This window comes from Haliaeetus leucocephalus, unplaced genomic scaffold (genome assembly GCF_000737465.1).
Source record: "Haliaeetus leucocephalus isolate CR32 unplaced genomic scaffold, Haliaeetus_leucocephalus-4.0 Scaffold395, whole genome shotgun sequence".
Lineage (NCBI taxonomy): Eukaryota > Metazoa > Chordata > Aves > Accipitriformes > Accipitridae > Haliaeetus > Haliaeetus leucocephalus.
This window is the reverse complement of record NW_010972831.1, coordinates 6,070,951-6,086,477: the sequence shown is the minus strand read 5'-3', so window position 1 is coordinate 6,086,477 and position 15,527 is coordinate 6,070,951. Positions and strand designations below refer to the sequence as shown.

Sequence of the window (15,527 nt, the reverse complement as noted above, 5' to 3'; positions counted from 1 at the left end):
AGCAGTGAGCAGACAGCTCAGGGAATTGCCTGAACAGATTAAATAAAGGAGTAGAATTAGCTGCACTCTCCGTTAGTCTGTTGAATGTTTTATCTCGGACCAGTGAGTAACCAGGTTTGTTACTTTTAAGAAAAGACTAAAATGTTGGTTGTGTGTTACATGTGTAAATGAGGGGATATGGGAAAGTCTGGACATAAGTAGTCCAGTTGGGTACACTGGAGAAACAGGAAGCAATATCTCCCTCTCACTGCCATGAAAGCAATACTAAGAGGATGAGCCAGGCCATCAACTTGTCTGTACCACAGCCCCAAGAAGAGGTGCCATTTTTTACCACCCATGGAGCAACAGCACCAAGATGTTTACCAGGCTTCACTCTGCCAGGGTGCAAAAAGGTCCTGAAAATGCCAAGTGAAAACCACAAGTATGCTTTGCTATTTTGAGTATGCTTTTGAAAAAAAGTGGCTCATATTCACGTATATGTAGATGGTACGCAGAGATAGGTAGAGGCACTACCAGGACATTGACTTTAGGGAAGGAGCTCTGGAGGAAGAGGGATGGATACCTGCTGGCTCACACAACTGAGACCACCTGTAACAGGAGCTCCAAGCACTGGCTGACCACTGCAGGTCACACTCGCCTCGCCAGTCCCAGAGGCACAGGTTTGTTCCCAGCAGGCTCAAGGAAACCTTGAGCAGGATCACTCTGCTAAGCCTTGGCACAGCGGAGGCACAGCAGCCCGCTCAGAGGGGCCATGCGCCTCGACACCAGTTTGCAAGAGCCATCTAGTAGCAAATGTTGAGTGCATCAAGCTCTGGCCTTCACGCTGACAAGGCCACCAACCAGGGCAGTTTTTAACGAAGCAGGTATTTGTCCATCAGGAACGGGCCACCAATTTACCATCTACCAACTTGGTCTGCGTGTAAGTGCTTAGGTCTCAGCCATGGGATTGAGCGAGCAAGAATGCAATGAGCTGAAGCAACTGATTTCAGTGCATTTCAAGACCCGTCCTAGGAAGCCAGGACTCCTTTTCCAGATCTGCATGTCCCTCAGGCAGCCAGTGACACAGCATAGCAGTATGGGTGTAAGCAAGTTCTCTGAAACTGGGAACCTGCTGATTTCAGAGTCAGAGAGCTAAGATGATTCAGTTGCACAAGGAAATGCTCTGCAGGCTTTAAAAGGGCTGTCGGCCCTTAGGGAAAATCTGAATCTCAAAGAGAAATGGGGAGGGGAAAGGTGTAGACAACACCATCACCTTATGCTTAAGCAATGGCTTACACTTCAAGTGATGCAAAAGCATAAGTCTTCACATACCCAAAGCACAAAAAAGTTTTTAAACAACCATTTGAAAACAATTGGGGTATGAGAAGCATTGCAGAAACAGATTCGAGCACAAAACCATTTTATGGCTAGATACATGCTATCCTAGCTGTTCAGGAGACCCTTCCATAGAAAAAGAAGAAACATTCCTTGGAAACCACAAAGTTCTATCGTGACTCAGTTTAACATTATATCTCAAGAGCTCACAGCACTCTTGAAAGCTTGTTAACAGCAGATGTGAAGGAGTGCTGCAGCGTTGGAGGTATGCTTATTCAGGAACAGATGGGAAGTGGAACACCTACAGATACAACAGAATAGATCAAATGATACAGCTGATCATTCCCCATCTCTAAAACGTAACTCATCCACACACAGAGAGCAGTCATGACATGAATGAGCAAATATCCTTAGCGAGTAGGAGTTCAAAAGACACATTACAATTTCATGAAGACCCCATTCAATCCCAGTACGTCTACTTTAGCACAGGGAAAGGAAGTATTAGTCACTAAAGAAAGTAACTTGAAAACCTCGTACCTGTTGATGTGTTCCTTCAATGTAATACATAGCTGTAAGCACTGCAAGCATCAGTAAAACAGACACCAAGATACTTCGCCGATGCCACAATCTTAAAAGACAAATGGCAATTAGGGTTTTTCATAATTTAGCATGCATTTCAAAGTAACTTAGTTATTCCTGTAGACTCAGTCTGCATGGATGTAGTCAGCAAGGACAACGGCAGCTGAAAAGTTTGCTATTATAAAAGCATAAACCTCCCAATAAAATATCTGGGAAGCCTTCATTCTTTATGAAAAAAAATCTCTACTTCACTGTCAAGTGAGATCAAAGTTCAGCCATGCATTTTTTTTTTTAAATAAAGAAAAACAAAGTGACCATCTGAAAACAAACAATCTGAAAACAAATATTCAGCTTCTGCAGCCAAGACAGTCTCAAACACAGGACCATTAACAACATCCATGGTTAAGGAAAGTGCAAAGCGGGCACTGCGCTGGCCCTGGGCAAGGGACAAGCTGTGGGTGGAATACAGAAGGGCTAATTTCAAACTGTGTGCTGGTGGGTAGAACCACAGTGACAGTAAGAGGAACAAATCTTTACACTATTTTGGTTCCCCTGATCTATTGAAATTAGTATCTCTCGTAACAGCTCAAAGTTTAATAAAGACATTTTAGCTAATTATAAAGCGTTAGGAAGCTACTACAGTAAGGGGAAAAAAGTGTTTTTCTGTGTAACCCGATACCAAATTACTTCTGGGCCTGTTTAGTTTTACATACACACTCTGCTTGATGTGTATGTGGCCACAAACAGTGGATGAGCAAATACATTTATTATTTTCTGGGAAACACTATTATACTGTCACCTAATGCTATAAAAAAGCAAGTGCTAGCATCACTTAAAAATCTCAGACATGAAATAGCAAACTATGAACGTAACTTATCTATTTAGACAGACAGACAAAGAAATGAGACGTGTAATACACAAATATTTCATATTAAACAAGCTGAAAAAATTCAGTCTAACTTCTCTTTAATTTTAAAATAATTTGTGCTGCTTATGTTAGTATGACAATTGCATTTTCAAGTGACTGTCATCATTTAAATCACAATTTACTCAAGTGGAACACAGGAGATCATTAAGAGTCAATCTGAGGTCTCAGGTTAATAGCTTATAATAGTCAGTGTTATTTTCTGTAAAGATATTGTCATGCTAGTGTTAGACAACATAAACGTGCTGCACGACAGAAGACGCGAGTGCTATCTGTAACAGAATTTCATGTCTGGGAAGCCAGGTAATAGCTTAAAATAAGACCTCAAATATTATTTCTGCTGGTTTTAAATGCTTGGAGGTTGTCAGAAATGGCTAATGTAAGACCCGATAAAACAGTTCTCAAAGAAACAACTCCTAATGATAGCTAAAAGAATGCACACAGTAAAATAAGTAGGTTTGGGGGTTAGATTGGGGGGGGCAGGGTGTAAAAGGGGATTAAGACTACACTACATAAACCTGATATTCTTCATACAAATCATTTCAGAAGATCAAAACAGAAAACAGAAGTTACTCTCAGTGGATCTTTTGTGTCAGCACCTCGAACCTAGCCCAGAAGGGTCAATCGACACAGCCCATTATCACCAATCTCGGCTCACTCTGCAAAGGAGCAGTAAAACAATCAGAATCACCCAAGGTGATATTAGATCCTGTCTTCTGACTGGGAAAATGATTATAAACTTGATCCCAAACACAAGAGATTCCAGTTACCAACACAAGCACTAGCATGGCTGCTACTCTTGGCTTTTTCCGTTGCCAATTTTACTCATTTGCCTTTTAGCACTCTTAAACCCTCTCAAGCCTAGTGCATTAAGAAATAGCTATGCATTTCAGCATTAGTAGGGGATGTTAGGACTGCTACTCGCAAATTTTCTAATCGGAATAAAAGTCCATTTTATCCAGTGTGTAAATAATGCTTAGGGAAAGTACTTTAATAAATCCTTTCCTGCTGTGAAAGGGACCACATAGCTTAGAAGCAAAGTCCTCTTTGCAGCATCATAAACATCACTGCAAGTTCCACATAATCCTGAACCTTGCCCTAGCTGAGCTATTTGAAGATCATTCAGCGATACTAACACATACATTAATAGATCAGTACTTAACACTGCAGTCATAAGTACAGTATCTCTTGCCTTAAGGATCCCTAAACACTGTCCCACTCCTTCAAATTGGAATATTCAACTCTTCAGAAAGGAAGTGTGCAATTTTCTTCCACTGACAAAATATAAAAAAAAATATAAAAAAATAAATATGTTTTCTGGAAGAAGAATTTTAAAGTTGTGAATCATCAGGGAAAGCGAGATGTCAGAATGACCTACTGAATCAGAGCATGGGTTTCCCCAGAACGCTTAGTAGAAGTTAAAGAAATGATCTTTACTTTATGGTCCATTCCTTCAAGTTTATTAGAGTTTCCAGGAAAAAATACTGCAAGGTAACAAGCGGTTGTCTCCACAGTAAAATATTCAACCTCTCTTCTCGGTCCCTTCGCTTCCGTTCACTCAACAAAGAGGAATCTGCAAATGAAAAGCAACAGAAATATAAAAGTACGGGGTGACAGTTCAGATTCTATCCTACCCAAAAAGACACCGACTTTTTTTTTTTTTTTTTTTTTTTTTTTTTTAGGAAGTTAATGTGAGCTCCCAGTCATCTTTTCTACTCATCACATCAGAAATCAGGTGACCTCCAGCCAAGGAAATAAGGTGGCTTTTTTCCTCCATGTAGCTGGCAACCATTCAAGAATCTAATTGGCCCAGGGTGCAAAAAAGTCTGGCATATCTATTAGCTTTTATGCAAGGTACTGCCCTACTGGTTACAAATCAGCTATTACATTAGGTCAAACGCGACTCTATCACCCACTACAGAGACCACGTTTCACTTTGAACTTCTGAATTTGGTTCTCTTCCAAAGCTATTCTCAGACTTCTCCAATTGAACTAGATTGAATTACATGTGCTCTTTATACACTTCAGTCACCGTGTAACTGGATAATAGCATCTATCCGCCCAGTCGGGATCCTCAGGCTATGGCAAGCCTTGCCACGCTGTTCAGCTTCTCCAAAATGAGCCCAGCAGACAGGAAGTGCTCCCATGAAAAGGACCTGCTTTTATACCACAGTCCTTTGCTGGACTGACACTATACATTTGGTTGCTTTTAATTGCAGTGATTTGGTTATAATGCAGTGCTCAACACTCCTGTAAGAGCAGTCACTGTACACTACCATACAAGTATAGAAGAAAGGGTCTTCTAATAAATGTGTTATTTTGTGCTTATAGTACACTCAAGATTAATAAAAATCCTAGCTATTTTTTGGATGAGTATGGCTTGTTCAAAGGTCATCAAGCTAATGAGCAGTAATAATTTTTAAACTTTTAAAGAAAATGAATTCTGAAATAAGAGAAAAAACCCCCATAAAACAATGGAAAAATACACAAAAATAGTTCTTGTATCCAAACAGACACCAAACTTGTTTAAACATCACTTACTATACAAAGTCAAAATGTATGTATTCTGATTTGCATACATTTAAAGCATTGCGATATTCATAAATTTTAAATTTGTAAAAAGCTGTTGCATTTAAAATACTAATCTAATCTGAGTCCCCAGCATACTGTGACTGAAGATATATTATTTTGGTCTTATTCCAGCAATTGAAACATGTTGCCTTATCAGATGCTAATATTTACATAGAAATTGCATACCTCATTAGCCACATAGCCCATTTAATTTTGTATTCTTTAGCTAAAAGAATCTTAGCTTTAGCTAAAGCATCAGTTGCTTTAGATGAACTAAGAAAAATCCTACAATGGCAAATACTGGATAACATCCGCATTGCCTTAAGAGTTACAGAATGATTTAAGCCTTTAAGTAAAAGGCTTTGATTTGTTCCATACATACACATATACCAGTTCCTCTTTAAATTTTGCCACATTCATTGCTTCATGAATTTCTATTCCCTAAATGCTTCAACCTTGTTTTTTATGACCTTGTTTTTAGTAAAGGTCATAAAAGACACTGGTGTAAAGCTGCATACAACTTGAGAAATCACTTGGTTACAAAACTTAATTAAATATGTAACTGGCACATTCAAGGCTGACAGGAAGCAAACTAAGATGATTATCATTTCTATGCTATATTACACAGCACAGATAATTCAGTGACACAAAGCTCTTCATGAAATGTTTTCAGGTTATTTTTCATGAGTCCTAAACATTAACCCAAGCCCACTTCAGATATACTAGTAGGAAAAACAGAGGCAAGGCAGGAGATGAAGCAGTTAATGGTTTTGTTAGTAATTTGTCATTGAAACAGATAAATTGTTGGAGCAAGTCCAGAGGAGGGCCATGAAGATGATCAGGGGGCTGGAGTACCTGTCCTGTGAAGACAAGCTGAGAGAGTTGGGGTTGTTCAGCCTGGAGAAGGCTCTGGGGAGACCTTATAGGAGCCTTCTAGTACCTAAAGGGGACCTACAAGAAAGCTGGAGAGGGACTTTTTACAGGGACACGCAGCGATAGGACAAGGGGTAATGGCTTTAAACTGACAGAAGGTAGATTTAGATTAGATGTGAGGAAGAACTTCGCTGTGAGGGTGGTGAGGCACTGGAACAGGTTGCCCAGAGACATTGTGGATGCCCCATCCCTGGAAGTGTTCAAGGTCAGGGTGGATGGGGCTTTGAGCAACCTGCTCTAGGGGAAGGTGTCCCTGCCCATGGCAGGGGGGGGGAACAAGGTGATCTTTAAGGTGCCTTCCAACCCAAACCATTCTATGATGCTAAATTATAGTGAAGCTAAATGTCAACAGAAAAGCTAGAAACCGGGAGACTAGTAACTGGATTTCTCCCCGTGTAAAACAGATTTTTATTACCAAGTACTAACTTTTCAGTGCCAAAGGGTGGGGCTGTATAGCCTGACTTCTACAGCCACATATTTGCCAACATAGTTTAGTTTTTTAGCTCAGCCCTGTTGCAGTCCCTGTTGGTACCCAAGTCAGATTTACAGGGCTCACATACATATGAACTACAGAGTAAGAACTCTGGAAGGAGAAAAGAGTATAAGAGAAAACTGAATGGAAATACAGGACATAAAACTATTCTGTGGCTTTACAATACATAAATCCTCTAGACTTCTGATTTAGAAATGACTGAAGTTTCCAAGATGGATTCATGCATTGAGGCTTTTTGCATTATCCAAGCATAAAGTGCAGCAACATAAATACCTTTTGATTATTGTGCTGGCCATTTTACACACCAAGCTGACCAGCTGAGAACATTAAGTCATTTTCCACCTACCTGTAAAGTTTCCATTGTGCTGTTCTTTGATCATTCCTATGCGTCTCTGATCACAATCTGTTCCATTCTCTGCCATTTCATAGATCAATCACGTATGGGGATCTAATAGCAGAACAAAACCAAAAAGCATAATTTCTCCATTTCTGGTTATGAAGACCCCATTTCCTCCATAGTCAAAGGATACAAGCAAATATCCAGCAGTTCTCCAAATCCAAATCACAGTTATCCTGCATTACACTATGAAAAAGGAGAGAGTGATTCAATTCCCACAACGACAAAGATTAAAACATTTCCACCTACATAAATCTAAATTTTTCACTTAAATGACAAAACTCCCTCACTTCTAACAATGAACAAAAGCTTGTTAACCAATCCCTTCTACTAATCAGCCCACTGTTTGGGCTCCAGAAGCAGCAGAGCTTCATACAAACCTCAGTTCAATCCTGAGAGAGACATGCTTAAGATTTGATTCTCATATTAGAAAGCATCTATTCTGACACTAAGCTTCCAGGTAGTTAGTGTGCCAAGTAGACCTCAAAAACGTCATGGCCTGAAAAAATAGCCCTCAATATGGTAACGAAGATACAGAACTGCATCTCACGTTCTGCACGGTCTAATATCTCTAAACCAGAAAAGATAAACTCTTCAATGGACAAGAGCTCTCTGATGGAAAGCTTTTTTGAAAAGCGTACATTCTGTCTGCTAGTTTAGCCTCTCTCTAGTGAGATCAGCCTTAAAAAGCCCAAAAGAACAGCTATGGTTTTCCTTATCCAGGAGAGTAAATAGTGCAATAATTGGAAGCCAGCGTAAACCAGAATGTTGCAAGAGCTGCTTTTTTTTTTTCCCCTTAAAAAAAAAAAACACCACCAAACCTGAACAGCTGACAATTCTTATGCAATCAAACACAAAGAAAGTAGCCAGACTCCTTGCTTTAAAAATCCTCTCTTGAATCTTAAAACAGTTTCTGGAATTTTATTTTGGCAAAGAGAGTCCCACAAAGCTAAAGCATCTTATTTGCATTGCATTTCTCCCTGTAAGCAAACATGATTTACAGTTTTTGATACACTGCTTTTGTTGGAAAGAAAAGTAGTGCAATATTAAAATGACAGGTTATATAAAACTGTCTAGTGGAGGAAATTAAAGTTTTACAGAAAAAAAACCTTCCCCTTAGATTTATGTTAGGCTTAAGAGCCAAGCAGCAACTCAGATTTGGTAAACAGGAGTGAGATTGCTCCTTTGATTCAGACTGCAATAATTTTGTCAATTTTTAAAATAAAATGTTAAGAGATTTCAGATACTGCATTTGTTTAATATTTCCAGGGTTTCACAAGTCAGTTTTAGACAGGTGGTCTTCCAAACAGGTACAAGCCCCGTGCATTACTTGTAATAGAGATAAAATCGCTAGCTAGAATGTGATTATTAAAAGTGTTTTACTTAAAGCCCAATAGTCAAAAGCATCAAGGTCTCTGGAAGGAGTCTTTCCTCCAACACCTCCTTCCTGAAATGAAAGGCACAGAAATAGAAATCTGTCTAGTTAAACAAGCTAGCAGAAACTAATCTCTTGCATGTTACAGTTTTTATTCCTTAAAATTTGGGCCCCAGAACACCCAAACCACCAAGAAAATTAATAAAACAGCTTTGCAAAAGCTTGCTTCTGAAAAATGCTGAACGGCTTCATAGTCAGCCAAGGGCAGAGGACTGACCTGCTGCAGTAAGAACTCTACAGCATCATTCTGCAGTCACTTGCAGTCGAAGGTTTGCTCTGAACTGTTGGTCAACCACCAGAGAAATGTGAACCTCTTTCTCTCCTCAGATCAGTTTTATGGCAGCCTGACACTCTGGAAGTCAGTGGCGTTACACCAGGACTTAGTTGAGGGTAACCGGCCAGTTGCTACGGTAATACAAGGATCAAATGTTCAGCATCTCCTAATTTCATTAGAACAGTAAGTCCCTGTAGATGGTAGAGTGTTTTGTTTCTACTCACTGCACTTACATGCACTTATGTTTTATACATATAAATATGTATTTATACCCATACACAATATAAGCTTATATACACACATACCTATGTACATCACTTACACACGTTACACACACACTTACACACACAAAGCTCAAATTGCAGACGGGAATATTGAAATTGGGTAGTTAGAAAGCCTGATGTTCACAGAAAGTGCTTAGGAGGCAAAAGCTATCAGAGCTGTTCTGTACACAGCCACGCTAAAAACAACATTCTGGTTTAGGGAACTTCAGTCACATTTTGTTGGCTTAAATATAACAAACATTTAAAAAAAAAACCAACAAAAAAAACTTCAGCCACATGTTCCTCATTTTGAAATTCATCTTTTTTCCTTGTGCAAATCTAGCCTTCAAAATTGAAGTCTCAATTGGTTTGGACTCTGCTCTCAGCTTAATTACATTTCGAGAAAGTTAATTTACTGTAATACAAACTGCTCTGCATGTTTGATGCTAAAATCTAGGCTGTGCACAACACTCCCTCATCATGAACTGAATTCCACTGCAATCCATAAAACACCTTACTGGCACATAAAAATCACCAGTCTCTAGGGATCTCAGGTGCATTGTTACATACATATTACAGCTTTCATAAGCTCAACTAACAGAGCCAGTTTTACCCTGCCTGCTTGGAAAGGCACTAATCTGGGATTAGCTTTGCATAACGCTACCTCAAGCACACAAGTCAACGTTTACAGCAAAGCACATAAATAATCCCCTTGCACACTTCAGTAGGGCAAATACTTGTTAAGAAGGTCTTAAAGTTCAACAATTCTGCAGAAAAGCTCTAAAAACTTGTATTTAAGAATACAGTTGACTAGGAGACTTAATACCTGTTATATGGCAAGTCCGAAGGGGATGCAATTCAGAAACCCAAACCTTACTGGTTTCAGAAAAAACTTCTTGGTTTACCAAAGTCTAATTATACTTAAAGCATCTTAGCATAAGGAACTGGAGGATGTGCATCCAGAATGCTCAGCTCCCTGATCGGTTGCTCTGTTTGATGCCTACTAGAATCAGTAGTCCTGCACTAATGTCTCCCCATGGAGATTAATTGGAGTGGGAGTCTGACCCAAAATGGAGTTATCCTTCATTAAGTGAGTCCACATCCTCAAGTCTACACCAAATCCATGAGAGCTCACCACAGGAAATTAAATTCCATCTGCTAAACAGAACTTCACTTCTTATGAATGCTGAGAGTCCATATCTAAAAATAAATTTGCCTAATACATTGAGTAGTTACCAGAAAACATAAAAATAAACTATTTAAAAGAGTGAGAAAAACAACTTTGAACAGTTTTTGTATCAGAGTCGCTTAGATCATTTGTCAGAGCTGTGCTCACACAAGAACTTCTTTGTAGGGCTGAACAAATAGCCCACAATACACTATTCAGCTTTAGTGCAATCCATAACATTAAGTATAAAAAGACAATTATCGCTAGTCAAAAACGTAAATTGGTCAACAAAAAGGGCTTATGGTAACTGTGACTGGCACTTCACAGCATAAGTGAGACAAAGCAAAACAAGCTATTAGAGCATGAGAACATAACAAAATTAGGCTCTGCAATCTCTGCACTCCGTAATTGGAGAAAAGGACCAAAGTCTCTTCTTTCTGAAGCTCTGGGGAGGCTGCTGAAGCACCCAAGTGTTGGGAGCACTTACGTAAAAGGAAACAGTTTAAGACAAGGCAGTTGGATGCTTGCACTCTCACTTGGAGGAGCAGAATGTGGACTCATGTTCTGTACTAAGGATTTTTTGAGGACTCCTTTCCGATGTGCTGGAACAACACATCTTTAATGATCTCACTGCTTTCCCAGACATTGTTTGAATCACTAATTCTTACCACTTCTTACTTAAAGAGACCCTGGAACCCTGACTCTCATCTCCATCAAAGTTACTTGTCACACACCTGCTAGAACCAGATTTATAGTTTAGACCGTTTTGCTGATGTTTTCTCTCAGCCACCTTAGCAACACACCATTTTCAGTCTTTTGTAATTTCTTGCATTTTAAGCCAAATGCTCCAATCCTGCCGGTATCCTGCTGCTTTCTTCTCCTCAACTTTCCTGATAACCATTCCTTCTTCTTTATTTACATCACTGTTCTTCAATTACAATAAAGATTAAAAAAACAGATTTTCACAGGTGGGTAAGTAATTGCACTAAACCAGACAGCGTTACACATCTGTAATACGGTTTTGTTTCAGTCATCAAATGCTCTACACATAGGCAACAATTTACACAGGGAGTAAGTTAACAGTTTCTTGGCAAAGTAACAGTTTGGAGAGCACTTTCCCTCTTAAGTCAAAGACTGGCTGGCACATGAACACATTTAGGTAAAGGATGAGATCAGTCTTGCAGTGAAACATTACATACCCTTTCAGCTCCGTACAACTATGTCACTCTTCACTACTTCTGTGTTTGAAGCCAGTGGAACAGACAACTACGTCCTCAGCTCTGTAGACATTCAAGACCAAAGCGACTGCTCTTCCAAACCTTCTGTCCCTACAGAGTAAGATAATAATGTTCATCATGTGATCCAAAACTGACAGAGTCCCTAACTTGAAGGTTAATAACTTTCCTAAAGGCGACAGAAAATAGAAAAAGTAACTGCTTGATTTTTTCCAGTCCTTCAACACTCAGGGGAAGCATTCAATTAAAATAAATTAGGACACCTCTGAAAGATGTTCAAAATCTCCATAGATTTAGCTATAATGGGTTACTTTGATATGAGTGCATTTTTTCCCATACTAAAAATGTTTTTCTCACTAAAATAGTTTAATCCCTCAAAGGAAAAGTAATTCAGTTAAAGACCACAGGTTTCCATTTTGTGGGTTATGCCTCTGTACACCAGACCTATTTTCCAATTCCTAGCCAAATACCATTTCAAAAAAGTCATCTTACAATTTAGCGTTAAAATTTCCATTTTTCCAAAAGGACTTTGGGATCTCTTCTAGGAAAGAATGATTTAATATTGTTGAAACACGAGTTTCAGGGATGCCACACATTTTCTTTTGAGGTTACTAGAAGTCCTGTCCCTGCCGTTAAGGCCACATATATTAAACCGTTCTCTTTGGTGGATTTTCTCAGGTGAAACATGAATACTGATGGTTGTCTGCATAGATCCAGCAGCAGAATCAGGTGCTATAATAATACAGTAGGGGCATTACACAATATATAGATGAAAAGGCATGGAAGATGGTAGGAAAGAAAAATCCATGTTGTTCAGGTCTTTGCAGTGATCTCTTGCTGGAACTTCCAAAAAAAAAAAAATTAAATAAAAGAAAGGAAATTGAAATATCTGTGAATGTGAACATCATTAGTGTAGCATCTCAAGCTACAATGCAGATTGCAGATCACAGATCAGTTCTGCGCTCCTTAGGCTGGCAGGAGGCAGCAAGCCTGTGGTGCAGATCACAGCTTACAGAATGAGACTGCTCCTCTGCTGACTGGGACAATGCTCAACCAGCTGCTGAGAAAACCACTTCAAGGTTATCAGAGAGGATGAAATATGCTGCTGAGAGCGTGACCTGAGGAGATCACAGGAGACCTCCTTAGTGTTACTGCTGTGCTGCTATGCTACCTTCGGCTGCCCAAGCACCCAGCTCAGCTATATCCGGATTTTGAATGAGACAGCATTATAATACACTGTACTTCATGTCCTCTCTCAAACAGGGATTCAGTGACAAGTACTACCACAGCACTGATCAGTGCCACAGTAACATACCTCTGGGGGAGGGCACGTCACGTATGCCCAAGCAGCCCTTTCACCAAAACTGCTGACTCGGAAAGACTGATACGAGCAGAGAGAAAGGCTTTGGAGCGAGGGGTCACACAGCACTGGAAAAAAGACCATAACTTAATATTCAGGTGACTAAACACACACAGTATCTTTCACATCCTCAGTTCCAGAGGGCTATCCAGAAATCCATGCACATACTATCCGCCAAGACGTTTGTCTGACAGCCCTCAGACTGCATTCTGCGTTCAGAAGGTGGCAGTCAAGCTCTCCGCCGTCAGCCTCCCTATGCTACCAAAAGGCACAGAGGAAAGAAAGGTCACAGGAATTGTCAAGAGATGTTAACGTATCCTGCACAAAAGAGGCTTGCTAAAATTTGACTAGGAAAGAACAAAGAGTTAGAAAAATATGAGTATAAATGCAGCCTTAAGAATTGTCACCTCTGACTCTTCCAGCAGCTGGTGGAAAGTGCAGATTTGGTAGGAACTTTGCCTTTATACTATCTTGTAAGTGCTGGGTGATAGTTTCCCCACAAGAAGATGCCTGAACCTGCCCAGCCGTTATATCCAGAGCGCTTCTTCTGTAAGAGGAAGCACGGCACAGATGAAAGGGAATGAACAGAAGTGCCTAACAAACCTCACAGAAAACAGTAGCTGAAACATGCTCCTGAGACGATAACTTCTGCTTTTCATAGACGTTAACAGTCTCCAGCTGGAACCAATTCAGATTACACTATGGCTGCCTTGGCCGTTCTATGAGAATACACTTCTCATACAAGGTGAATCAGAGGTAATTCTGAGCTTTGTAAGAGAGCAGAATATTCTTTCAACAAGTCTGAGAGACACTGGACAGCTGCCTGCCTTACTAATAACATCTTCCCGTCTCCTGGGTGCACCTCGTCAGTGCAGCACCAAAACCTGCAAGGTGCTGCCTCATGACTATAGTTGCAACCTGCTATAGGAATACAAAAAGCTTACTGTTGCAACAGCTTCAAGGCTGTGCCCTTTGTTCTCATGGAATAGCAAAGTCCATCCAGCTCACACTTCTCCACAAGTAACACAAGTTAAAGTTCTAACCTGCAGATAATAGTATGTTTCCCATCACCACTATACCAGAAAAACTGGCCTACTCTTACTATATATCAGGAGTAATAGTTTTTTGTTTTAAAACCAAAGCTTGCGAAGAAACAAGAGGAGAGCTCAAAACATGCACTAATTACACAGAACGTTCTAAGAAGAGGTATTCACAAGATGCAGTCACAGCAAGAGTTATGACACTCAAAAGATATTCAAAGACAACCACAGGAAAAAAAGCTTTAAGGTGGAAATAGTGCGGATGTTCCAGCTAAGACGCTTGCTCCCAGTATACTCACCTTCCTCATTGCTACTACCCACTTAAAAGCTAAGTCTCCTCCTGTCCTTTCCCACAGAAATTACAAGTATCATTGATTTCAGCTGTTACGTAGGACAAGCAGCTTAGCTCAAATTAATAAGTAGCACTCACCTCCCATTGCACAATTGGAAACATGTTTTTTCAAACCTTCCTCTGAAAATATGGGATAAAGCCATCACATTACAACTGTCACTTAAGACCTATAAGGAATAAAGAAAAGTCCAGCCCTTGCTGCAGAAATAATGGATTGAAAGAAAGAGGACTGACATAATGAAGCCCATTTCAATAGGCAAATTAATGCATTAAGAAGAGCTTATATATGCTATCATAAGGTAAGATGGTATAAAGCATGAGGACCCCCAACCAACTTATCTGGCAGGAACTGGGGTGCAACAACCTTAGAAAAGCATAAGTCCTAACAGTAAAACAGCACCAAAAGCCACTGCTCAAACAAAATTCATATGCTCTGAGTCATAAGAGAGTAATATGGCACTCTCTCCACCTCCGAGTGCTCAACCCGTATTATTAACATTAACTAAACCAGGATACCCTCCTGTTGGTAAGCACATAGCAGAGAAAACAAGGACAGGAGAGAACCCTGAAGAAATGTCATATGCGCAGTTCAAAGTGGACAACTTGGATTCACGGCACTTTAGAGATAAACAGCCACTATCAAACTTATTAGCCCCTTCCCTCAGGTCACCTAAGTGACTTGCCAAACATCTAAGAGGCAAAACTGGAATGAAACAGGAATCTTAATGCTTTATTCTCGTCTGTAATCACTAGATGACGTTAGCCAGAGAACTAAAAACCAGACAAACGCATCTAGGCGCTTAACTTCAGTCAACAGAAATGAGACATGAAGAGTCTTTGTGGATTTGGGCCTAACCACCCAAGCCCGTAAGACAAGCCACAGGCCGACTACAGGAACGAGGAGGACGCGGAGGATGCAGTCAGCGACCCAGCTAGGAAAGCGCGATACCCTTCTACTGGAGAAGCGGACCAAAGAACACCGGCATCCGGCTCTTGGCAGCTGGGAGGACGAATTTCTCACTGTGTCATCAGGCACCGTCCCTCGGGCCAAATCGCACGTTTTCCGGGATTTTTGTCCGGCGGGACGTGAAGCATCCCGAGCGGAGCAGGTCTCCGGTGGGACGGGGGTTGAATTAGCAGCAGCACAGCTTCTTCCTTCCCCCCCAACCCCCCCCCCGCTCCCCTTCA

At 40.4% G+C, this 15,527-nt stretch overlaps 1 protein-coding gene across 3 annotated transcripts in view; it reads right to left on the bottom strand.

The window, feature by feature from the left end:
• The window catches only part of VMP1 (vacuole membrane protein 1), a 69,588-nt gene that overhangs the window by 53,836 nt on the left and 225 nt on the right, over positions 1 to 15,527 (bottom strand). Inside the window, exons 1-5 of one of the 3 annotated variants that reach the window (XM_010573772.1) lie at positions 12,903 to 13,010; positions 11,552 to 11,680; positions 7,162 to 7,263; positions 4,256 to 4,391; positions 1,852 to 1,942 (exon numbers count right to left, since the gene is read on the bottom strand). In XM_010573772.1, the coding sequence (XP_010572074.1) occupies positions 1,852 to 1,942; positions 4,256 to 4,391; positions 7,162 to 7,237 (303 nt within the window). In that variant the 5' untranslated portion in view covers positions 7,238 to 7,263; positions 11,552 to 11,680; positions 12,903 to 13,010. Of the gene's footprint in view, positions 1 to 1,851; positions 1,943 to 4,255; positions 4,392 to 7,161; positions 7,264 to 11,551; positions 11,681 to 12,902; positions 13,011 to 15,527 lie in introns of those variants that run through there. The other 2 variants (XM_010573771.1, XM_010573773.1) reach the window with 2 other exon arrangements.